The sequence below is a fragment of the Phocoena sinus genome, chromosome 15 (genome assembly GCF_008692025.1).
Source record: "Phocoena sinus isolate mPhoSin1 chromosome 15, mPhoSin1.pri, whole genome shotgun sequence".
Taxonomy (NCBI): Eukaryota; Metazoa; Chordata; class Mammalia; order Artiodactyla; family Phocoenidae; genus Phocoena; species Phocoena sinus.
This window is the reverse complement of record NC_045777.1, coordinates 53780109-53805950: the sequence shown is the minus strand read 5'-3', so window position 1 is coordinate 53805950 and position 25842 is coordinate 53780109. Positions and strand designations below refer to the sequence as shown.

At 50.8% G+C, this 25842-nt stretch overlaps 1 protein-coding gene across 1 annotated transcript in view; it reads right to left on the bottom strand.

The window, feature by feature from the left end:
* The window catches only part of SEC14L5 (SEC14 like lipid binding 5), a 40153-nt gene that overhangs the window by 3744 nt on the left and 10567 nt on the right, over window positions 1-25842 (bottom strand). The window contains exons 3-14 of the mRNA XM_032605829.1: window positions 20467-20616; window positions 19918-20049; window positions 16957-17085; window positions 16189-16381; window positions 12243-12355; window positions 9627-9816; window positions 7974-8062; window positions 7810-7880; window positions 6047-6218; window positions 2236-2370; window positions 1106-1240; window positions 414-641 (exon numbers count right to left, since the gene is read on the bottom strand). Coding sequence (XP_032461720.1) covers window positions 414-641; window positions 1106-1240; window positions 2236-2370; window positions 6047-6218; window positions 7810-7880; window positions 7974-8062; window positions 9627-9816; window positions 12243-12355; window positions 16189-16381; window positions 16957-17085; window positions 19918-20049; window positions 20467-20616 — 1737 coding nt within the window. The remainder of the gene's footprint in view (window positions 1-413; window positions 642-1105; window positions 1241-2235; window positions 2371-6046; window positions 6219-7809; window positions 7881-7973; window positions 8063-9626; window positions 9817-12242; window positions 12356-16188; window positions 16382-16956; window positions 17086-19917; window positions 20050-20466; window positions 20617-25842) is intronic.

Genomic DNA, 25842 nt, shown 5'->3' with positions numbered 1-25842 from the left:
CGAAGAAACAGAACCTAGGGACTTCCCTGGTGGCGCAGTGGTTAAGAATCCACCTGCCAATGCAGGGGACACGGGTTCGATCCCTGGTCCGGGAAGATCCCACATGCCTCAGAGCAACTAAGCCCGTGCGCCACAACTACTGAGCCTGTGCTCTAGAGCCTGCGAGCCACAGCTAATGAAGCCCATGCGCCCTAGAGCCTGCGCACTGCAACTACTGAAGCCCATGCACTCTAGGGCCTGTGCTCCGCAACAAGAGAAGCCACGGTAATGAGAAGCCCGCGCACTGCAATGAAGGAGTAGCCCCCGCTCGCCGCAACTAGAGACAAGCCACGCACAGCAACGAAGACCCAACACGGGCAAAAAATAAATACATAAATAACTTAAATTAAAAAAAAAAAAGAAAGAAACAGAACCTGGATGCTCTCCCCTTCCCGGCAGATGAGGGGAGCCTCCACACGGCTGTAATCTGCACCCAGGGCCCAGCCTTTGTCTGTCAGCTGCCCGCCAGCCCTGACCCCAGGCTCCCGGGGGCCCGGCTTGGGTGCCTGTTTGGTGTGGTACAGACTGAACATCACGTCCCCTTGCAGGATGTCAAAGTCCCAGGTGATGACTGACTCCCTCTCCAGAATCTCCACTGCGACCTACGTGGGGACAGGTGACAGGTGAGGTCTGAACGTCCAGCCTGGCGGGGGTCGGGGTGGGGAAGTCAGCTGCAGGGGTGTGGGTGCCCACCCCGGTCTCCATTCCCTCAGCCCCGACCCCAAGTCCAAGAATTGCTCTGGACAAACAGACCCACCTCTGTCTGAAAAATGCCTGGGAGGATCCACCCTGAAGCAGGGTGATCCACAGCCAATGACTGGATGATGTGAGGGTACAAAAGGCTGGCCCTCTACCATGCTCTCCTCATGGATCAGGCTGGGCTAGACCGTGGCTAAAACCGGCTCTTGGCTTAGCTTCTGCCCCCGCCCTCCTTACAGGTTTCTCCTGAGCCCTCATCCTCTACAAATCACTGGCACAAGAACCCTTGTCTCAGACTCCGCTTCGGGGTCCCTGACCTACGACGACACCCAGCCCAGCAGGCCCGCCCAGGCCAGGACCCCGGCACCTCATGGGGGGCCCCGCGGAGCACGCTGGCTGACTGGTAGGTCTCTCTCCACTGCTGCAGCTGGTCTTTGTGCTCCTGGTCCTCTTCCGTCAGGTAGAGGGACTTGGGGACCAGCCCTCCTTCAGGGACGTTACACTGGGGGACAAAGACAGCAGAGAAAGTCAGGGCCCAGCCAGGCCTGGCTGACCCACAGAAAGGTGCTCTGTGACCCCTGAAACCACACTTATAACATGCATATATATCCTGACAACTGGGGAGACCTGGGTAAGCTTGGCAAAATTCCTAGGAAACGTCGTTCTTTTTTTTTTTTTTTTTTTTCGGTACGCAGGCCTCTCACTGTTGTGGCCTCTCCCGTTGCGGAGCACAGCCTCCGGACGCACAGGCTCAGCGGCCATGGCTCACGGGCCCAGCCGCTCCGCGGCATGTGGGATCTTCCCGGACCGGGGCACGAACCCGTGTCCCCTGCATCGGCAGGCGGACTCTCAACCACTGCGCCACCAGGGAAGCCCAGGAAACGTTGTTCTTTACCCTGAAATCGTGAAAGCTTGCTCTTTGAGATTTCTGTTGGAGAAAGGAAAAGGCCTGCCCTCCCACAGTCATGAGATAGGGTCACCCCTGCCTATCATCTCACCCCCCAGGGCAGGCAATAAAAGTGGTCTGGGGGGAAAAAGGGGGTCTGGGGCCGCCTCCCCTGGAAACAGTTTCCTGATCATTCCCTGCCATGAGGCTGTGGGTTGGGGATAAGTCCCTCTGGGTACACCAGCTTCGGGGTTCAGGCCGCTGGGACATTTGAGTCCCCTCCCATTGCAGTAGACTGTGCAAAGCCAGCAGCTAAACTCTGACTGCTGCCTAGCAGCGCCCTGGATGGGAATACAGAGGGGTAAGCCTTTGCCTGGCCTGGTCTCTGAGCTTTTGGGAAACTTCTGTTTCGCTCACTATGTTTGAAAGAACCAAGGTCAGGCCCCTCCTTCAGAGAGGACAAGCTCTGCCCCAAAGAGCCAGCAAGGCGCTCCCCATGTCAGAGCACACACAAAGGGCCTGCCCTCCTCCCGCCTCCCATCCGCAGCCCTGCTTCTCGGAGGCCACAGACCCTCCCCGTGCCATAAGCGCAGGGCCCGCTGGGGCCTCACCAGGCACTCTCCCCCGAGGAAGTCGGGGATCACTTCTTTGTCCAGGTAGTCGACAAGGCCTCCGGGACCCTGATAATTGCTGCCACTGTAGATGAGGAACTTCTGCCTGGTGTTCTCATTGATGAAGGGGCTGATCTGAGAGGGGAAGATGGGGCAAGACGGAACGTTGTTTTTTTTTTAATTGAAGTGTAATTCACAGAACATAGTTAACCGTTTTAAAGTGAACAATTTGATGGCTTTCAGTTCATTCACTATGTTGGGCAACCACCACCTCGAATTCCAAGACATTTTCTTCCCCCCAAAAGGAAACCTCAGACCTGTTAGCAGTCACTCCCCATTCCTTTCCCCTCAGCCCCTGGAAACCACCAATATGCTTTATTTTATTTTATTTTATTTTTGCCTATTCTGGAGATTTCATAGAAATGGGATGACACAACATGTGGCCTTTTGTGACTGGCTTCTTTCACTGAGCGTCATGTTTTCAAGGTTCAACCACGTTGTAGCATGAGTCACAACTCCCTTTTCACCTAGAGATTGCCATACTGAGTGAAGTCAGTCAGAGGGAAAGACAAATGTATCACTTGTATGTGGAATCTAACAATGTGGCACAAATGAACTTATTTACAAAACAGGAACAGAGTCACAGATGTAGAAAACAAACTTATGGTTACCAAGGGGGAAATGGGGAGGAAGATTGAGATTGACATATACACACTACTAAATATAAAATAGATAACTAATAAGAACCGAGTGTGTAGCACAGGGAACTCTACTCAATACTCTGTAACGACCTATATGGGAAAAGAATCTAAAAAAGAGTGGATGTATGTATACGTACAACTGATTCACTTTGCTGTACAGCAGAAACTAACACAACACTGTAAATCAACTATACTCCGATAAAAATACTCCGATAAAAATTATTATACTCCGATAAAAATTAAAAACATAAAAAAGAAGACAAAAGAACTCTCTTTTCATGGCTGAATATTCCATTGTGTGGATGACCATGTTTCATTTGTCCCGGATGGAAAGTACTTCAACACCAAGCTCTAAGCTGCACATCAGTCTGGTTTTTCATGGCATCCCAATGCTGGGGTGGTGCCTGACTCAGGAAATAGTTGGGGAAGGAAGGAAGGAAGGAAGGAAGGGAGGGAGGGAGGGAGGGAGGGAGGGAGGGAGGGAGGGAGGGAGGGAGGGAGGGGGAGGGAGGGGGGAGGGAGGGGGGAGGTTGGAAGGCACTTAGCACAGTAGAGCACAAGCCAATTCAGCAAGGAATGCCACAGGCAAAAGATCATTTGGGGGACTTCACTGGTGGTCCAGTGTAAGACTCCATGTTCCCAATGCAGGGGGCCTGGGCTCAATCCCTGGTCGGGGAACTAGATTCCACATGCATGCTGCAACTGAGAAGTCTGCATGCCGCAACTAAACATGCTGCAACAAAGACCCCGTGTGCTGCAGCTGAGACCCGGTGCAGCCTAAATAAATAAATATTTTTTAAAAATCATTTGGGAACTAGAAATCCCACCTGTGTGGGTCACACTCCTTCAGCCCCCATCCCGGGAGGTGGTCCCCGTGGGCCTCAGCAACCTGGCTCTGTGCACTGGCTTTCATCTGGTGTGGCCAGTGGGGGAAGGGGGGCGGGGGCAGCAGGAGATGGAAGGTGGGTGTGTCTTCTCCGCTCCCTCCCTGCTCCAGTGCCCCTGGCAGCCGCCACCCTCACCTGCCGAAGCTCTCTCAGGGCTCCAGTAACAAGGACATTCCCTCCTCATGTCCCTCCAGCCCTGGGGTCATCAGGGCTTACGGCAGTGGCCAGGCCCTGGGGCCTCCCCATTCTGCCCACACCCCTGCGAGGAGTTCTGATGTGTCACACCCCCACTGGAGTCACCTGGGTGAATCTGCTTCTGTCCAGGACCCCGACCAACTGGCTCCCACCCCCACCCGACGTGCATCTTCTTAGGAAATCTCCAAACAGCAAAGAAACTTAATTTTCACAAATATCAGGATATTTCAAGATAAAATGCTACAGTAGCAGATCCTGCCTGTCCCTCCCACAGCTGCTCTTCCCCAGCCCATCCCCAACAGAGCTGTAAAGTAGCCCCAGAAGCTAGGGAACTTTCTGCCCCAGAAGTCTGCTCATGTCCTCTCCTCCAACAGTCCTGCCATGGCTCCCTACTGCCCCAGGACAAGGTCCCATCTTCGCCACAGCCTGGACTCTGCAGGCACTGGGCCCTGAGCATCTTCCCAGCCTCCTCTGGCCACTGATTTTTCAGTCCCTCAGAAGCACCCAGCCGGGCCCTGCCTCCAGGCCTTTGTACGTGCTGTGCAGGTTACCCACCACACCCTTCCTCCCGTCCTTCTCCCACTCCTTCCTCATGTCTCAACCCATGTCACCTTCTCAGTGGAAGCGTCTTCAGCTCCCCAACCTAAATTATACACCCCCTTGCCCCCTGACTTAGTCTCCCCAAGAACCCTGAACGTCCCCAAGCCCATGTCACAGGGCATCATGAAGCAGTTACTCACGTGGGGCTATTGGATTTCTCTCCCCCCCACACCCTGTGACGCAGGGGTACACACTCTGCATCCCCAGGGCCTGGAGAGGTGCCTGGCACACAGCAGGCACTTAGTAAAACACTGAATCCATTTAACTTTCAACTCACAAATCTACCCTGATTGAACCTCTAGGGAGAGCAGAGATTCTCAGGCTTTCCCAGGCACCGAATCCCGAGGGCATTCGGTAAGATGCTGACGCCGCCGAGTCTGTAAGATGGAGAGGGACCTGACGTTGCTCTGGCCTGCAGACCACACTTCGGGAGCAAGGCCTCAGGGCAGTGGTTTTCAACTGCAAGTGATAATCCGGTAGCGGTTGTGATATCAACTTAGCTCTGTGACTAGCCTATTTTGAGTGGAGCGGACTAGAAAAGAATAGCAAAGAGCATGTTGTAAGTAGTTACAATAACCACCACATGAGAATCTGTTGTTTTGTGTGTGTGTGTGTGTGTGTGTAGGCACGAGCCACACGAGGAGACCAGGTGGCAACATGAAGTGGGTTGTGGGCAAAAAGTTTTAAAATCCCAATAGCACAGGGTCCCAACACTCTTCGGAATCAGCTCACAGGAGTCCCAGGAACGTTGTACAATTCTAAGTGTGGCTCTCCCGTCCACGAAGCAGGACAGTGGACGTGTAAAATGTGGTCCACCCATACAATGGAACATTATCCAGACATAAAACGGAATGAAGAAATGATTCTTGCTACAACATGGATGAACCTGAAATCATTATGCTAAGTGAGAGAAATCAGACACAAAAAGCCTCACATTGTATGATTCCACTCACATGAAATAGCTAGGACAGGCAAATCCACAGAGACAGAAAGTAGATGAGTGGTTGCAGGGGGCTGGGGGGAGGAATGGGGAGGAACTGCTAATGGGGACGGGGCTTCCTTTTTGGGGTGATGAAAATGTTCTAGAACTAGCTGGTGGTGATGATTGCACAACTCTGTGAGTATAGTAAAAACCACTGAATTCTATACTTTAAAAGGGTGAACTTTTTGTTTGTTTGGGGGTGTTTTTTGGCTGCACCACGTGGCTTACAAAATCTCAGTTACCCGACCAGGGACTGAACCCGGGTCATGGCAGTGAAAGCCCGGAATCCTAACCACTAGTCCAACAGGGAACTCCCAAAAGGGTGAACTTTATGGGAAATGAAGTATATCTCAATAAAGCTGGTAATTAGAGGAAACAATGCAGGATAACCAGGCGGAGCAGCTCACAGAGGGCCCCTCCCATCTCAGGCTCCTGCTCTTTCTTACCAGCGTCCAGAGCACAGGGAAGACGCGGGGGGCTCGCACGATGAGCAGCCGGCCCAGAGTCTCAGGATAATTGTCCTCCACCACCTCGATCATGCGCAGCAAGGCCTTTATCCCTGGCCGCCACAGGTGCCGCAGGCTGAGACCCTCCAGGTCCACCAGGCAGGTCCAGGAGCTGCGGCAAAGATGCCCCCTCACTCTACCTCGCTTGGCCACCTCCCAGGGCCCCCAACACCATCCTCAGGGACCTGGGGGCCCACAGACAGGGACGGAGGGAGAGGCTCAGTAAGGCAGCGCTGGGAGCAGAAGGGGCAGGGACCACAGGGCACTCTTGTGGACCCTGCCACTGTGGGGAGGCCACGTGGCGTGGAGGTTCTGAGTCTGCACACCAGGGCTAAGCACCCAAATGCAAGTGCCTGAGAGCTGTGTGACACAGGCACTTCCTCATCAGGACAGCGGCAGTAACAGTCCCCATCTCATCCATTGTTAGGATTAAATGAGATGGTCTATGTAAAGTTCTCTGCAAGGACAGGCACATAGCAAATGCTCATTAAAAGCCAGTTTTTACTACTAATTGCTGAAAAGATGCTGACTGCTAAATAGAGCACACACTCCAGAGCCAGATGGCCTGGGTTCAAATCCCAGCTCTGGCATGTGCTGTGTGCCTTTGGCTAAGTTACTTAACCTCTTTGTGCCTCCATTTCATTAGAAGCAATTCATTAGGACAATGACTGTTTGGCTGTGGCAAGTGGTCCCTGGGAGCCTGTCCATCCAGCTTCATTCCCTTCACCTTGCCCACCCACTCCTAGGAGTGCCTTCATGACACCCTGTCATCTGAGCCATCTGGGGGGCATTCCGCTTCAGGCCAGGATGCTGATTGATCGATTCCCCACTCCAACCCTAATGGATGCCCCTTTAGGAAAGCTCTAAATAGCAAAGGAGCTTAATTTGCACAAAGATGAGAATATTTCAGGATAAAAACTTCAGTAGCAGGTCCTGCCTGTCCCTCCCTTGTAGGCTGTGATAGGATGACATGACTCAAGGAGCTTGGAAGAGTCCCTGCTACACAGGGAGCGCTATGTGGTGTTTGCATCACCTCTTAAAGTCATGGCTTACAGGATCTTAGTTCCCTGACCGGTGATTGAACCCAAGCCCCAGCAGTGAAAGCACCGAGTGCTAACCACTAGACTGCCAGGGAATTCCCATTAAGTCATTGTTTTTGATAAGCCATAAAGAAACCCTAGGAAGGGTTTACAGAAGAGGAAGCCACAGCTCAGAAAGGTTAAGTGCCTTTGGGGGCAATGCCACTGTAAGGACTGGTGTGGGAAACTCCGCTCAGGAATAGGAGTTTGGGGCAGCCCGAAGAGGCGGTGGGCCACTGGATGTGTCATGACACCTGCGAGGTCCGCCTGCCTGGGACACTGGCAGGGTGGCTCTTGGGGTAGGAGCGCTGGTCTCGAAAAGCCAAGTCCAGGAGGCTGCATGGCACGAGGAGAAAGTCCGTGAGCCCAAGCCAGATAGGACCGGGTTCAAACTCCAGCTCTACCCTTTCCCCGCTCAGCAGCCTTGGAAGACCTCAGCACTCTGAGCCTCAGTTTCCCCTCCATAAAGAACAGGGATGCTGACAGTCCCTGCCTCGTAGGGTCACTGTAAGAATTAGGTGAGGACATTTCCGTAAAGCATCTAACAGGCTGCCTGGCACGGCATCCATGCCCAGTGAACTTTGGCTGTTTTTACTGTTTGGGGGAGTTTGCCTGGGTTCTTGCCTGATCGGACGGCCAAACTGTTTTGTGTTCCCTTCACACCGCTTCTGTCCTTCCTCATTGACGCAAAGAACCTGGAAAGCAGAGAAGGTGCTGGCGAATGTTCACTTGGCTGCTCCAGCCGCAGGAAACCCCGGGGGCTCCCAGGAGTGGGGACCCCAACTCACATGCTGCAGCAGCACCTCCTCCCCCACGGCCTTCATCAAGCCCTTGGTGTCCATGTGGCCCAGACGCAAGATGTACAGGGGGCGGCCATCTTTGGGGCGGGGCCGAGCAAGTGGAGGACAAGAGGGAAACAGAATTACATACTTTTACATAATCCTTCATATATATTATATATGTACAATCAATTCTTGTTATTTGCGGTAGATAATTTCTATAAAGTCACCTTGAACACTGAATCAAGGAACTCAGAACCACTGCTTCTAAGGGGGGAATAGGAGGTTAAGTTTCTGTCAGCCCCTGGTCGTGACATTTTTGTCAGTCGATCGATCAGTATGTAACTTTGTTCTGCGTGTGTTTCTATTTGAGGACATCTTGTTTAATTTACATCGTTGATTCATTAACGTTGAACGCGTGGCCAACAGCACTGTAACTCGTGCCTGAATGGAGTTAGTCTCACATGAATTTTCTCCAGAAGGTGCATCACAGCCTTCTTGCACTTAGGGACATGGTGCTTCTGCACGACGCGAAATCAACACAAAAAAGCACAAAATGCGAGAAAAAAGAAATGGCACTAGATAGGCTGCAGAAAGGATACTCATTTACAGTAGGAGCTGAAACAAGGAGGCAGAAGGACACTTGTTCCACCTCAGCTGGGGATGGATGTGCATGTCGGGTGACTCCGATTTTTCGTCACTCTGTCCGTGAAGGACAGTGAAAGCTCCCTGAGTATTGATTTGGGAGTTACAAATAAATTTTAGTGAGTAGGCAAATTCACAAATACAGAATCCATGAATAACACAGACGGACTGTATATTGAAAGCAAGCATGTCAACCGGTTCTTCAGGAGACTCAAGCACTTGCCCTAATCAATACATATGAATTTTTAACTAAAGGACATTGAAAAGCATAACAGGCGCTGGCGTCAATGGCAGATTAATAAAAAATCCAGAGATGATATTTGTAGTGATATTGAACAGTGTCCTCCCCAAAGTTCATGTCCATCCAGAACCTCAGAATGTGACCTTATTTGGAAATAGGGTCTTTGCTGATGTGATTACTTAAGGATCTCAAGACGAAATCATGCTGGATCAGTGTGGGCCCTAAATCCAGTGACCCGGGGTCTTTAAAAGATGAGGGGAGGACACAGAGAGATACCGAGAGGGGAGGCTGCGTGAAGACAGACGCAGAGATTGGGGTGACGTGGCCACAAGCCAAGGAACACCTGAGGCCACCAGAAGCTGGAAGAGGCAGGAAGGATCTCCCCCAGAGCCTTCGGAGGGAGCACCGTCTTGCTGACACTTTGATTTTGGACTTCTAGCCTCCAGAACAATGAGAGGATAAATTGCTATTGCTTTAAGCCACCCAGTTTGTGGTAATCTGCTAAGGCAGTCCCAGGACACTAATGCAGTCAGTATTCATGCAGCCAAAAAGTAATGGTGGGCTGACCCAGCCCCTGGGAGAAACATCTTGTCTGCAGCCCAAACGTCTATTCCAGCTCTGCCTTCACGGCTGGGTTATCACCTCAAAGGCATCTCCAGATGCCCAGAAGAGCCAAAAGGAAAGATAATAAGATGCTAAGATGAAAAGGGGCATTCAACGTGCATTCGACAGTGACCCAAGTGTACACTCCATGTTATGTAGGTAAAGAGACGCACCTATGTCCTGGTAGTGCCAGCCCCCTGCGTAGAACTCCTCCAGGAGGGCAGGGGGTCGCCAGGTCTGAAGGAGGAGGTCCACCTGGTGCTGCTTTCGCCAGCTCAAGGACTGGCACAGCATCTCACGGGCCCTGTCCAGATGGAAGTCTCGAGCCCGCAGGAACCTAAGGATGTGCTCGTCTTTGGGGATCTGAGAAGAGAAGGAGGAGAAAGCCTTTAGCGTGGAATTCCCTAAGCCCGGCAGTGAAACTGGAAAATGAGTCTCCTGTCTTATCTGACAAACACTTAGCTGGGAAAAGGACGTTACACTCAACCACGACGCAGCCAAGGGTGGACTGCAGTGAATGTCTGAGTTTGGGCTTCCTAACCTCCCCTTCCTGTGCTGGCGGTGACATCTCTTTTCTCTTGGGGAACTGCTTTTCCTGCCCCCTTCCCAACACCAATGGTGGTTTTAGTTAGCGTTGCCAATCACAGGACCCCACTCCCACGGCCTCCGGTGGACAAAATCCATGCCAGGCCAATCAGAGCATTTAGACAATTTTAAATCTGAAGAAAGGGGCATGAATCCCTTTCTTTACCGAGGCAAAGGGGAGACTCAAAGCTGTAAGCAGGGCTTCCCTGGTGGCGCAGTGGTTGAGAGTCCGCCTGCCGATGCAGGGGACTCGGGTTCGTGCCCTGGTCCGGGAAGATCCCACATGCCGCGGAGCGGCTGGGCCCGTGAGCCATGGCCGCTGAGCCTGCACGTTCGGAGCCTGTGCTCCGCAACAGGAGAGGCCACAACAGTGAGAGGCCTGCGTACCACACACACACACACAAAAGCTGTAAGCAGCCACAGATCCAAGCTCAACAAGGAAGCATGTCTGAGGGGATGAAGCAGACATAAACGGATACAAGAACCAAGTGGTCTCGACAGCATTTAAGTTCTGGTTTCATGGGACTTCCCTGGTGGTCAAGTGGCTAAGACTCCGCACTCCCAATGCAGGGGGCCCTGGTTCGATCCCTAGTCAGGGAACTAGATCCCACATACTAAGGATCCTGCGTGCCACAACTAACAAGATCCTGCATGCTGCAACCAAGACCCGGCGCAGCCAAATAAATAAATAAATATTAAAAAAAAAAAAAAGTCCTGGTTCGGGACATCCCTGAGACAGGCTGTGTGGTCAGCTGAATGGTGTCCCACCAAGATCATGTCCACCCAGAACCTCGGAGTGTGACTTTATTTGGAAATAGGCTCTTTGTAGAAGTAATTAGTTAAGATGAGGTCATACTCTATTAGGGGGTGCCCTACTCCAATGTCTGCTGTCCTTATTATAAGAGGGAAATTTGGATACAGACACAGAATGTAAAGAGGGGAGAAGGCCACGTGAAGACAAAGGCAGAGACTGGAAGTGACGTATCTACACGCCAAGGACTGCTGGCAGCCATCAGAAGCCAGGAGAGAGGAATGGAACAGATTCCCCCAACCCACCCAGCCTCCAGAAGGAACCAACCCTGTTGACACGTTGATTTCAGACATCTGGCCTTCAGAACTGTGAGAATAACTTTCTGTTGCTTTGAAACACACAGTCTGTGGTATTTTGTTTCAGCAGCCCCAGGAAACTAACACACCCCACTTAACAGTTTGTTATATGAGCCGATTAAACCCCTACCCCCGCTTTTTTTGTCTGGTTGATTCAAGCTGCATTCCTAACACATATAACCCAGACTCTAACTAACATGCAGAGGTGACAAGCTAAAGCCCACCACTCTCCTTCCTTCCCTCAGGCAAGTATCAACAGTCAAGGGAAAGCCAGCCCCCATAAAAAGTGCACTTTCCAAAAAAATTAAAAAAAAAAAAAAAAAAAAGTGCACTTTCCTGCTGTGCTGAGCCAGACAGGGAGTGGATTGTCCCTTGTAATTCACTCCGGGGGCAGGGGGTGTGCTCACATTGTACCCATTTTACAGATGAGGAAACAGGCAAACAGGTTACATCCCAGCCCAACACTAAAGTAACTCCCTTGTCTGCTCCCCGGTGTGGGGAGGGGAGGAAGGGCAAGCAACTCACAAATAGGCTGGAAGCTCTTATTCAACAGAGCTGAAGGTCAGGCCCGTGATTGAGACCTACAGGCATGGTGGACACTCATGAGTGGGGCTTAGAGTCTAAAGGCAAAGCCCATGTGCAGTCAAAAATCAACCCTCGCAAATCGTTAAATCTCTTAGAAAAGAACAGTATGCATGGTTTTGTGAACACAGTGACTGTGTGGTGACTGTGCTCCCCAGGGAACATTGGCGATGTCTAGAGCCACTTTTTTTTTTTTTTTTTTAGAGCCACTTTTGGTTGTCACAGCTGGGGAAGAAGAGCTCCTGACCTCTCATGGGTGGGGTCCAGGGACACTGTCCAATGCCCTATGGTGCACAGGATGTTCCCCCATAAAGAACTGTCCGTCCTCAAATGTCAACTATGCCGAGGATGGGAAACCATGCTATCAGTGCTACGTACAGAATGCATGAGACAGGATATAACAAAAGAAGGCCAAATAGAAGTGTCCAGCATTGCTAATTACACAGACTTACTTACCTGGCCCTTCCTCCCCCCATGCCTGAGGCTGAGTCGCTACAGCCCCAGCCCTGACCCACCTTGCCTTTGTGGGTCTCCTGCAACCAATGCCGCAGCTGGATCAGGCAGCTCTCCTGCATGGGTGTGAGATGGCCCAGGCACCTCTCAATGTAGTCTGCATCCAGCTTGTCCCCTGGAGGAGAAAAGGGGGTTCAGGACAGCAGGAGATGCTGCATGGTCAACCCTTCCTGAAACCCTTGCCTTACTGGCTACCTTGAATCCAAAACGTAGTTCCAAGCGCACGGTGACCCTTTCACCAAATAGCCACTGGTCTTCAGATCTTCTAGTGTTTCCAACCCACTTCCAAGGTGATTCTAAAAACTCATGCTGGGGCAAGCCTGGATCTCACTGTGCTGAGTGATGTGTCCCTTTGACCCTCAGAAATCAAGATAATTCCTACCCTCTGGGAATGTAAGTTGATATAGCCACTATGGAAAACAGTATGGAGGTTCTTCAGAAAACTAAAAGTAGAGTTACCATATGATCCAGCAATCCCACTCCTGGGCATATACCCAGACAAAACTGTAATTCAAAAAGATACATGCACCCCTATGTTCACAGCAGCACTATTCACAACAGCCAAGACATGGAAACAACCTAAAAGTCCATCAATAGATGGTTGGATAAAGAAGATGTGGTATGGGCTTCCCTGGTGGTGCAGTGATTGAGAGTCCGCCTGCCGATGCAGGGGACACGGGTTCGTGCCCTGGTCCGGGAAGATCCCACATGCCACGGAGTGGCTGGGCCCCTGAGCCATGGCCGCTGGGCCTGTGCGTCCGGAGGCTGTGCTCCGCAACGGGAGAGGCCACAATGGTGAGAGGCCCGCATACCGCAAAAAAAAAAAAAAAAAAAAGAAGATGTGGTACATATATACAATGGAATATTACTCAGCCGTAAAAAAGAACAAAAGAATGCCATTTGCAGCAGCATGGATGCAACTAGAAATTATCTTACTAAGTGAAGGGAGTCAGAAAGAGAAGGAAAAATACCATATGATATCACTTATATGTGGAATCTAAAATATGACCCAAATGAACCTATCTACAAAACAGAAACAGACTCACAGACATAGAGAAAAGATTTGTGGTTGCCAGGGAGAGGGGGAAAGGGAGAGGGATAGACTGGGAATTTGGAGTTGGTAGATGCAAACTATTACATTTAGAATGGATAAACAACAAGGCCTACTGTACAGCACAGGGAAATATATCCAGTCTCCTAGGATAAACCATAATGGAAAAGAATATTAAAAAAAGAATACATGTGTGTATAACTGAAGCCAGGGAGCCAGGATCCCTCAGCAGCTTGGCAGTGTGATGATTGCAGTGTGACTCTTTCCTACTCCTGTGCTGTATTGAAATGATGGGGACTGGGCTGTGTTGCAAATAAATCATTTTTTGTTGTTAAAAAAAAAATCATTGTAAATCAACTATACTCCAATTAAAAAAAAAATTCCCACCCTCTGGAGCTGCCCCACCCTCTGAAGATTATTGACAACATGAGCTCATGTCTACTGACATGCATCATCTGAGCCAGCTCCCAACAGCCCTGGGAGGCGGGTGTCACTATTGTTCCCACTTTAGAGAAGACAAAACTGAGGCCAAGAGAGGTTCCGTAACTCAAACAGGTAAATGCCTGTGGTGTGCCCAGCATAAAGGAGGCAGCAGATAAGTACCAGTCCTTTTTGCCTTCCCACCTCCCAGTCCCATTGTGGGGTTCGAGGTTTTGGGTAGACAAAGCCCTGACCCCAAAATACAGCCTGGGAGCTGCATGGATCATGCCCACTGTTCAATCCTGTCTCGCACAATTGGGCTGTTTGAGGTCAGCATGTGCCGGCATTTAGAGGTGGGACTCGGAGCTGAGGTCTTGTTGCCCGCTCTGAACTTCTGTGGTGGTGGATGCTGGCATGGTGAGGCAACTCAGCATCTTAGCATCTCAGCCCTGGGTGCAGATGGTCCACAAAGAGCAGCCTTCATGGGCATAGACTGTTCTTTGTGTGCAGAGGGCACAATAAGAAAACAAACAATGTCTATACATCCAGCAGCAGGACCCAGCGTTTCCCTCCAAAACAAAAAAAGCCCAGGGCTGGTGGTCATGGCAACTGCACCAGTAGCCACCTCGGTAAACAGAGTCAGGAGGAATGCTGTGGAGGGACCGCCCAGACCCTGCAACACCTCAGAGCGGTCAGAAGCGGAGATGCTGAAGACAGGGAGGGGGCAAGGAGGGGATGAGGGAGGAAACACGAGGGAGGCAGTAGACGCCAGCTTCCTTCCGGCCTCCAGGCAGATGTGAGGCCCCTTTCTCCTTCTGAGCACAAAGGCTCAGTGACACAGAGCAGGGTGGAAGGGGCATGATCCTGCCTCCCTCCAGCCATCCTGAGTACTGGCTCTGCTGGTGGACAGCACAGACAGAAAGGGAAGGGAAGGCCTAGTGCAAAATGGGGAGGGCACAGGGCACGACACAGAGTGTGTGCACAGAAAAGGGCAGAAGTGCAGTAAAAAAAAAAAAAAAAAAAAAATTAATATTTTAAAAACACACGCACAACAGCAGCCATCTAGTGCACACAGTTGGTGAAGAATAAATATTTGTTGAACAAATGAATTTTGTTCTCCCTAAACACAGCCCCAGATGTATTTTTGTGGCATATCTCTGTGTCAGGCAAGCACTTACACTTCAGTGGCCCCAAAGAGAAAACAGTCATTGTGGGCATTAGTGCACATGGTTAAAACTGGATTCATGGGGCATGTGCAATTGTGTGTCCTAGGTTTTTTCCTTTAACACTATATTGTGAACATTTTCCATGTCGATGAGAGTCTGAAATATGACAAAGGGCTAATTGCCTTAATATGCAAAGAGCTCTTACAAGGCAATAAGAAATTGATGGAAAAACAGGAGAATGGACATAGGACAAGAACAGGAATTCACAGAAAAAAAAAAAGAAAGAAAGAAAGAAAAGAAAAAACCAAACATGAAAAAATAAAACGACCTCACTCATAAAGAAATAAATGGCCACTAATCTACCATTGGTCACTCTTTGCCCTTCAGAAGTTTAAAACATTTACTAATAGTCTTGAGGTAGCTGGGGTAAAGTCCGGAATAGATGCAGCTACACATTTTTGGTGGGAACATTAACTACTACACCTCTTTGCAGGCCTAATTGATAAATCTACCAAAATTTTAGTTGCATATAACATTTGACTCAGCAAATCAACTCAAAATTATATGCTATATATATATGCTCATGAAAATATTTTTTAAAACCTTAAGTAAAAGAGGTACCACATTATTTGCATTTTTAAAAAGAATGGGAACAATCTACATGTCCATCAATAGGAGACTAGCTAAGAAAAAACTAAAATAATAAATAATCAATCTTTATTAATAAATAAATAATGGTGCAACCACACCACAAAATACTGCAAAGTGCCAATACACATGCACTGATACAAAAAGCTGTTCAAGCAACATTAGTAAGTGAAAAAAAAGCAAAATATCGAATGGAATGTATGTACGCTCTCATTTGTTCAGTGTAGGTTACACACGTGTGTATGAGTGTATACACGTGTGTGTGCGTATTATGTACGTATATATGCCTAGATAATTTCAGGAAAAACTGTAGTTGCCTCCAGTGAGAGGAAAGGAGTCTTACTTCCTACTTCACATCTTCTGAGCAGTTTCAGTTTTTTTCTACCACGATCATGCATTACTCATTTAATATAGAATATTAATAAAACAGAGGAAAGAGCAGCCCTGAGGTACCAGATCAGTCAATTCCTGATCTAGAAATAAATCAGTTCTGCCTCTTGAGCTGGAGCACAGAGAAGGCAAAGCAGCCAGGAGAGGGAGGAAGCTGAGTCCCAACACCAAGGGGACCCTTGGTAACTCTCCCCACCCCCACCTCCTCCCCCCAGCAGTGAGCAAACACACTGCAGACCCCAGAACAGAACTGGCTGGCTGTCTGAGACCTACCATCAGTACTGACCATCTCGGGAGCAGGGCCCTGGGCGCTACCAGGCCCGCAGACCTTCAGGGAGCCAGGATCCCTCAGCCCAGCCTGGGAGTGGGTGTCCTCCTCTGGGACTGGGGCAGGTGTCCACCGGGGAATGTGAGAGGTGCCCTGGGAGATGAGCTCGTTCAGGTAATGCTCGATCACCTCCTTCCCCTGGAGGTTAGAGAGACACATCAGTACCTTGGAGTTCAGCCTGGGAGTCGCCCCCTCCTGGCTCCGGCCCCAGCCAGCCTGACATGTGGCTACTGAGCAGCTGAAATTCAGCCAGTCCAAAGGGACATGTGCTGGGAGTGTTAAATACACACCGGATTTCCAAGACATAGTACCAAACGAGGAATGTAAAAGAGCGCACAAATAAGTTTTATATTGATAACACGTGGATAAAATATATTATTAAAATAAAGTTCACCTGTTTCACTACACTAACAGGCCTCCACTCAGGGATGGGTCTGAGGTCTTTAAACCAAGCAGCGCACAATGTCCCTCTGTCCAGAGAGTTCACTGCCCAAGCCTAGGAGCTTTAGGACAATGACTATGGTGCCCCCATTATGGACCGGGTGCTTTCCATCCATTATCTCATGTGATATGACTTTGATTAGAATACCCATTCTACGGATGAGGAGACTGAGGCTGAGGAAGGTTAAGGGTCTTGGGGTGGCAGATTGGGATCCGCAGGCTCTGAGGTCTGTGCACCTTCCTCTGCGTGACCTATGGAACCCGTCTCTTACCCTCTTGACGTTGGCTGTGTACTGCTTCATGGCGATCTTCTCCAAGGCACTTTCGAAGCCAAAGAAGGACCGGATGTCGAGCGAGGCAGACTGCTCAAAGCATGTCCAGTCTTCATTCTCAGGGTGGACCTGAAAGCCAGGCAGGGGCAGTGACATGGTCTCAGTGTGGGAGACGCCGTGCCCTCCCCAGGGGGCTCTCTTGGAGACCTGGACCAGCTACAGCATGCAGTGGACAGCACGTCACAGCCTGGCAACACCCAAGGGCAGCAGCAGTACCAAAGGGCCCTGCCCAGAGCAATGCAAGGTCTAAAGCCTTAGAGAACAGAGAGCCTTCTCAGGAGGGACCAAAAGAAAGTGAGACCAATGTTCCCGTCCCTTAAAAATTGTACATACAGGGCTTCCCTGGTGGCGCAGTGGTTGAGAGTCCGCCTGCCGATGCAGGGGACACGGGTTCGTGCCCCGGTGTGGGAGGATCCCACATGCCGCGGAGCGGCTGGGCCCGTGAGCCATGGCCACTGAGCCTGCGCGTCCGGAGCCTGTTGCTCCGCAACGGGAGAGGCCACAACAGTGAGAGGCCCGCGTACCGCAAAAAAAAAAAAAAAAAAAAAAATTGTACATACATAGTGATATATTTAAATAACATATTTAATATACCATTATAAATAAATTATACATAAATACTATATTTTATATTTTAAAAATATGTATTTATATATCATACCTTTATTATAAATAAATATGCATATATATGTAAGCAAAGACAAATTTCATGGACAGAGCTACTGTGCAGACCCAGCCTTAGTGCCTCTCAAACTTCCGTGGGCAGAAGCGTTAGCAGGGCATCTGTTAAATATGCAGATGCCTGGGCTGAACAGGTCCAAGGTAGGGCCTTAGAATCTGTATTTACAAGCAGCCTTGGTGATACTGCTCACCAGCTGTTGGCAGAACTCACTCTAAGAAACACTACACTAAAAGTGACCTAAAAAACTACCACCAGGGCTTCCCTGGTGGCGCAGTGGTTGAGAGTCCGCCTGCCGATGCAGGGGACGCGGGTTCGTGCCCCGGACCGGGAAGATCCCACATGCCGCGGAGCGGCTGGGCCCGTGAGCCATGGCCGCTGGGCCTGCGCGTCCGGGGCCTGCGCGTCCGGAGCCTGCGCGTCCGGAGCCTGTGCCCCGCAACGGGAGAGGCCACAACAGTGAGAGGCCCGCATACCGCAAAAAAAAAAAAAAAAACTACCACCAACACCTCCCCAGAGGTAAACATCCTGGACTCAGTTTCCAGGAGGCTCCAAGAGGAGCTGAAAATGTGGAAGGAAAAAGCAGTGAGAATTTACTGGATGCCTGCTGTATACGAGGCACCACACAAAGTGTCTAGGGACCAGAGAGATGAATGAGGCAAGGTCTCCCGAACAGGAGGCTAGGCAAAGACACATCAAAAACACCCAGGGGACTTCCCTGGCGGTCCAGTGGTTAGAACTCCATGCTTCCACTGCAGGGGGCGCAGGTTTGATCCCTGTTCAGGGAACTAAGATCCCGCAAGCCACGCGGCACAACCAATTAAAAAAAAAACAAAAACCTGTAATGGGCCACATTTTTTACCCTGGAGTTACCACCTTGAGCTAACCATCTGGGATGTAGCATCAGCTAAGGGGCTTTACCTACATTCCCTCATTTGCTTCTCCCAGTGCCCAGTGAGGCGGGTTCTGCTGCTGTCCCCGTTTTACAGATATGGAAGGGTGGCCCGGGGAGGGGAAGCAATTGCCCAGTGTCACTCAGCAAGAAAGTGGCAGAGCTGGGTTCATCCCAGCAAATGCCTCCAAACTCCTCACTGCAGCCCCGAGGCCAACAGTACTCGGCCCCTGCAGCCCCCATTCTCAGACCTCCCTCATCCAGCTCAGGGTCTTCACACGTGCTGTTTCCTCCTCCAGAACTCTCTTCCCAGCCCTCTCATCTTTCCGATCTCAGCTTCAGCGACATGTCCTCAGAGAGGCCTGGGGGACACTGTTACCTAAGACACTGTCACCTCCTCTTATTTTCTGTAACTCTGGATCTCTTCTTAGCACTGTGACTAAGTTGTAAGTATATATTGATTTTTTTTTCTCATCTGTGTCTCCCACTGGAATGGAAGTCCCGTGAAGGCAATGGTCAGGCAGATTGGTCCACTGCTGGGTGCCCAGGACTTGTCAGGTTGCCTGGCATATAGTAGGTGCTCAATCAGTATGTACTGGAGAATAATAATTATCATTAATTACATTAAAAGTTAACATGAACTCTACTCATTACTCTGTAATGGCCTATATGGGAAAGAGTCTAAAAAAAAAGAGTGGATATATGTATAACTGATTCACTTTGCTGTACACCTGAAACTAACACAACATTGTAAATCAACTATACTCCAATAAAAAATTTTATAAAAAGTTAAACACGTGGGCTTCCCTAGTGGCGCAGTAGTTGAGAGTCCGCCTGCCGATGCAGGGGACACGGGTTCGTGCCCCGGTCCGGGAAGATCCCACATGCTGCAGAGCGGCTGGGCCCGTGAGCCATGGCCGCTGAGCCTGTGCGTCTGGAGCCTGTGCTCCACAACGGGAGAGGCCACAGCGGTGAGAGGCCCGCATACCGCAAAAAAAAAAAAAAAAAAAAAGTTAACACGTATACAGGACTTAGTATGTGCCAGGCACTGCTCTAAGGGGTTCAGATATTTCACTTCATTTAATCCTCACCACAACCTATGTGGTAGGTACAATCATTAACCCCATCTTACAGGTGAAGAAACTGAGGCACAGTTTCATTAAGGGGGTGGGGAGGCATGGTCTTGTATTTAGCCAATAAAATACAAGATGCCCAGTCACACTTGAATTTCAGATAAACACGAATAATATTTTAGTAAGTATGTCCCAAGCAGTTTTTGAGACTGCTTAAACTAATACATATATATCGGGGCTTCCAACCCGCTGCTCACCGTGTAGCTGCAGTTCTCCTTGACCACCACGCGGCTGGCGAAGGTCTCGTTGTGCGCTTCGATGAGGAGAGTCCTCTCCTTCCAGTTCAAGACGTTTCTTTGCACAAAGACCACGTGCTCGACGCCTGCAATCTGCAGGGACAGGGCAGCAGGGACGTGCATGCTGGACGTGAGGTGGCGGCTGGGGGCGCGAACCCAGAGGGTTAGCGCCTGTCATCCTCGGACCCCGGGACCCCCGGCCCCCTGCCCCGCACCTGCCCACCAGCCAGGGCCCGGATCCCCGACTTTTCCCCCTTCCCCCGACTTCCCGGACCCCGGGACTCCCTCTTGTCCCTGGTCCTCCTACAGTCTCAGCCCAGCCTCCCGGCCCTCGTCTCTCCTGGACACGGGAGGCCCCCAGCCCAGAACGCCCTCCGGGTACCAACACACACTCACTCCAACGCCTGAACCCACCCCCTGGTCCCAGGTCCCCCGCCCGCCATCCCCTACCACCTATCCAGTCCCCTCCTCCGCGGGGTCCCGGTTCTCCAGGACCCCCTCCGCGCCCACCTTCCGCAACAGCCGCGGGGCTTCCACCCGCAGCCGGCAGCTCCGCTCCACCAAGTGCACCGCCCCATCAGCGCTGCGGGACTCGCGTAGGACCTCGCTGCCCAGGAAGACCGGGATCTGCGGGCAGGTGGGGAAGCGCTTCTCATAGGCCTGGGGACAGAGGGGTGGGGGTGAGCGCCAAGGGGGCTGGGGGCAGCCAGAGCACAACCTTTCTCCCTCCAGCCCTCACTGGGCTGTTGTCCCAATTCCGAGAGGGGGTACCCAGAGAAGAGAAGAGCGTCCTGGCCTGTGCAAAGAGCAGTGACCACTGCCTGTATTACCAAGACCACCGTCTTAACATCTATTCTAGAGCAGTGACACAGGAGTGCCTGAGCTATGACTTGGCAAATCACGTTTTGACTCTACATTTGAAGTTTTGCCCTGGGAAGGTAGAGTGGGCTAGCTTGGGGCATTTTATTTATTTATTTTTGTCTTTTATTTTTTATTTTATATTGGAGTATAGTTGATTAACAAAGCTGTGTTAGTTCCAGGTGTACAGCAAAGTGGTTCAGTTATACATATACACGTATCTATTCTTTTTCAAATTCTTTTCCCATTTAGGTTATCACAGAATATTGAGCAGAGTTCCCTGTGCTATACCGTAGGTCCTTGTTGGTTATCTATTTTAAATATGGCTTGGAGCATTTTAAAAGAAGATATCTTTTAGAAAAAAGCAATCGACAAAACCAACACCCCTTCATGATTAAAACAATAAAAAACAACACTCAACAAAGTCGGAATAGAAGGGAACTTCCTCAGCCTGATAAAGGGCACCTACAAAAACCCCAGCTAACATCATACTCAATGGTGAAAGACTGACACTTTCCCCCTACGATCAGGAACTAGGCAGGGATGTCTGCTCTGGCTGCTTCCATGCAACATTGTCCTGGAGGTTCTAGCCAGGGCAGTTAGGCAAGTAAAAGAAAGAAAAAGTATCCAGATTGGAGGATGAGAGCTCAATTCCAGAAGTGCCAGGGTCAGAGCCGCCGGGGGGCATACCAGCATCCGTGGCTGACTGTATTCAAGCAGGGTTTGCTCCAAGAGCCTGTCACAGCCACGTGTCCCAGAATCAAGGATCAAAGTGAGCTCCAAAAATAGTGCCAGCATCTGAGGACACACACCGCCTTCCCATCCCTCCTGGCTCCTGGCAGGGAGGCGGGACCACCCAGCTCAGAAGGGCAGAGGCGCGGGAGGGACAAAGAAGAGATGCTTGGTGCTCTTGGTGTCACTCAAGGTCCCACGAGGCCAGCCCAGCACATGTCCGCCAGGGTCAGGAGGACAGTGCTGCCTCCACGTGTAGAGGCTGGCTGCTTTGTACAAACACCCCAGGGTTAGAATGACTCTCCTCAGGGGAGAATGCACAATGGCACTCCTGGGGGTCTAGCCTCAGGGCTGGCAAGGGAGGTCCCCTGAGAACTGCGTCTCCCCTACACATCTCAGGCCACCTTGAGCCCTCTTTCAAAGGAAGGCATTTCTCCACTGAGGAAGGAGCTGCATAGCAAAGTAAGCAGAGCTTGGGGTGGGGGTCAGGTGCCTGGCATGAAGCCCAGCTCCACCTCCAGGAGAAGCAAGCCCCTTCTTTTCTCTTAGCCATTTCATCATCTGGAAAATGGGTATATACCAGGTTGAGTATCTCAGGCAGAGCCTGGAACATAGTAGGCACCCAGGGTTTTTATTCTCCAGGCAACAGGACTCAAATGGTGGCACAGTGCACATTTGCAAGAACTGCAAACAACACCCTCCCAGCCCCTTCTGAGCAGAGGGAGAGCCAGAGGAGCTGGGCTCTGCCCCACCTCCGTGATGGGCAGAGGGATGCTGACCTTTTTTTGAAAGTTTATGGAGGGAAAAGGGTGCATGTGTCAGAACTGGTCAGGCTCAGTTTGAGTTCCTGCTACCTTCTCACTGCATGACCTTAGGCAAGTCGCTTGCCCTCTCTGAGCCTCCGTCTCATCATCTATAAAATGGGCTGGTGGTAAGGATGTCACTAGATCACGTCTCAGAGCAGTTGGCACACAGTGAGGCCTTGACTCTGCTCCTCCAGCTGTGTGCCTTCTTCCATTTAATCATCTGAATGGTGCCCTCATTTGACAAATGAGGAAACTGGATCCCAGAGACACTAAGTAACTTACCCAATGTCACACAGTGCAATATGGCGAACCTGGATTTAAATCCCAAGCCGGCCCAGCCCCTGCTCCCTCAGGAACCCCTTGCTCAGCAGCTTGGAAACAGCCCAGGCATTTTCCCCCGGGGCCATGTGGTCTTGATTTCTCTACCCTCAGTCCTTCAACTCCTGCCAAGCAGTGGCCACACTGCCCCTGAGCATCTCCAATTCCTCTGTTCTGCAGTCTCTCTCCTGCTCCCCAGATGGAACGACATACTCAGAACAGGCCTGGATGCCCGGAACAAATCCCACTCTTACTCTTACACTCCTTACTCTGTTCCACCATCCCACCTCCCACTGCAGCCTCCTTTTCTCTGCTCCAGCCTTGCTGTTTTTGGAACATGCTGTCATAGGTTGAATTGTGTGTCATCCACCCCTAACAAAATTCATAGGTTGAAATCCTAACCCCCTCCCCAGTACCTCAAGATGTGACATTATTTGGAAATAGGTTTGTTGTGGATGTAATTAATTAAGATGAAGTCGTATTGGAGTAGGGGGGAAGCCCCTAATCCAATAGGGCTGGCATCCTTTTAAAACAGGGAAATTTGGACACAAACACACAGACAGAGAGAATGCCATGTGAAGATGAAGGCACAGGTTGGGGTGAAGCCAAGGAACACCAAAGATTTCCAGCCACACCAGAAGCTAGGGGAGAGGCATGGAACAGATTCTCCCTCGCAGCCCTCAATAGGAACCAGCTCTGCCGACACCTTGATCTCAGGCTTCCAGCCTCCAGGGCTATGAGGTAAAAAATGTCTGCTATTTAAGCCACCCAGTTTGTGGTACTTTGTTATGTCAGCCACAGGAAACAAATATACCCACCAAGCTTGTTCCTGCCACAGGGCCTTTGCACTTGCTGCTCCCTCTTCTTGGAACACTAATCAATCCACCTGACATCTAAGGGGGAGAGAGGTTTGAGTCACAGGGGCTTCCAGAGGGTAGGAGACCTGGATTGAAGGCTCAAGAGATGTTCTGGCTTCGGGGACGCATCTGTGCTGGCCCCCCTTCCTGGGACATCCTCCCCTACCTTCATCCCTGCAACGCTGCCTCCTGTACTGTTCTCTGTCCTGTTCATTTTCTTGGTAGCACTTATGGCACCTTCTAACCATATACTTGCTTGCACATGGCATATCCAAGGCCTGGGCTACGTGTTTTTTTGTGGCACTGAACTCAGACATGTGCCCATCTCAGTTCTTGGGCTAACAAAGAAAAGCCGATGGGCAAGGAAAGAAAGAATGCAAACTTGCCAATGGCCCAAAAAGCCCCAAGAAAGGGGTCCAGGGAGAGAAATGACAGGCCGTTAGTGCAGTGCACACAGCCAAGCGAACTTCACCAACTTCCTCTTGTTACAAACCTCTTGTTGGAAGAATCCCGTCTGGCACCCCCAGATAACGGCGGAGCTGATCAGCAGCAGACAGGCTCTTGGACACAGCTTTCCCTGACTGTGTGAGGGAAGGCACTGCTGTTTCAACAATGGTGCCACCCCAAGCACTGTGGGGACCCCAGAGCCCAGGCTCCATCTGGAAGGCGGGGGGCCCCAAAATAAGGAGTCTACCCCAGTGCTAATTCTCCAGGGTCAGAGGCTGTCAGCCAGAGATTCCCTGGGGTTGTGAGGGCTGGTGTTGGACACCGTTGTTATGGTGACATTTACAGAGGGCTGACTGCACCATTTTGTCCTCATCACATCCCGTTGGGCTGGAAACTAGTATTTCCCCATTTTACAGATGAGCAAGTTGAGGCTCGAGAAGGCAGAGTGACTTGCCTCTGGCATCCCAGGGCCAGTAAGTGGTGGGGTTGGATCGCAGGCCCATCTGACCCAGCCCCCAACCCTGAACCTCCCAGTCCTGCCTCTCAGTGGACATTGGCTACATCACAAATGTCAGTGTTTTGGAAATCCTGAATCCTGCCGGCCCAAAGCCCTCAGATCAGGGGCACTTTGCCTTTGGCAGGTGACAGGGTCTTACAGGAGCAGGTAGTTCACAGGACCCTCCCTGTGTTGGAAACCAGCTCACACAGATAGTTTTATCCCTACCTGAGAGCCTCAGACGCTGACTGCTATCCCCACAAATCAGGCCTGAGCTTCTCCCAGCTGGACAAACACATGCTGTGGCCTCCTCGGGGACACAGGGTAACAGAAGGATTTGGTTTCAGCCCTTCCGTCAAGTGATTGGAGAGGGACACCCACGCATGCCAGCTCAGAAAGGGAGCTGGTCCAAGGCCCAGAACCTGCCCAGGCAGGGACAGGGCTGGGGCAGGCAGAGGCCATTGGAAACTTCTATTGAAGGTCTCCTACGAGCTGCCCATCCTGCAAAAATCCACATCAACACACTAAGCATGTGGAAAGGGGAGCCTAGATTCCTAGCCAGACTTGCCCATTTCCAGGCCGGGTAACCTTGAGCACAGTACTTCCTGTTTCTCCCTGAGAACACGATTAGTCTATAACATGATTACTCTATAAAGGGAAGTAATCATGAAACCTCCCAATGAGTACTCAGTTGTGCCTCTTTCCTTCTTTCCCGTGTCACAACTGCTGAAGTAAAAAGTCATCAGCCCTGGGCTTCCCTGGTGGCGCAGTGGTTGAGAGTCCGCCTGCCGATGCAGGGGACACGGGTTCGTGACCCGGTCTGGGAAGATCCCACATGCTGCGGAGCAGCTGGGCCCGTGAGCCATGGCCGCTGAGCCTGCGCGTCCGGAGCCTGTGCTCCGCAATGGAAGAGGCCACAGCAGTGAGAGGCCCGTGTACCGCAAAAAAAAAAAAAAGTCATCAGCCCTGAATCCCTAGTGCTTAGCAAAATGCCTAGCATTACATGATAAAGGAGTGAAGGACAGTGTAGCTTAGCCATGAAGGGTGTGGACTCTGGGGCTTGGGTTCGAATCTCTGCTCTGCTTACTACCAGCTCTGTAGCCTTGAACAAGTCATCAAGCTCTCAGTTCCCTCCTTCCTTCATTTGTTAAAAGGAGAATAAGAAAAGTAGCTCCCTTACTGAGCCATCAGGGGAATAAAGGAACCTGTTTTGGTTAAGTGCTGAGAACAGTGCCTGGCACATGGTTCGTTCTACATAAGCATTTGTTCAATAAATTTAAATTTTAAAAAAGAGTGAGATTCTATAAAGTACAGAAAAGCTATTTCTGCTAATCACTTGACAGCTGCTCCCTCCTCCCCTCCCCTCCCTCCT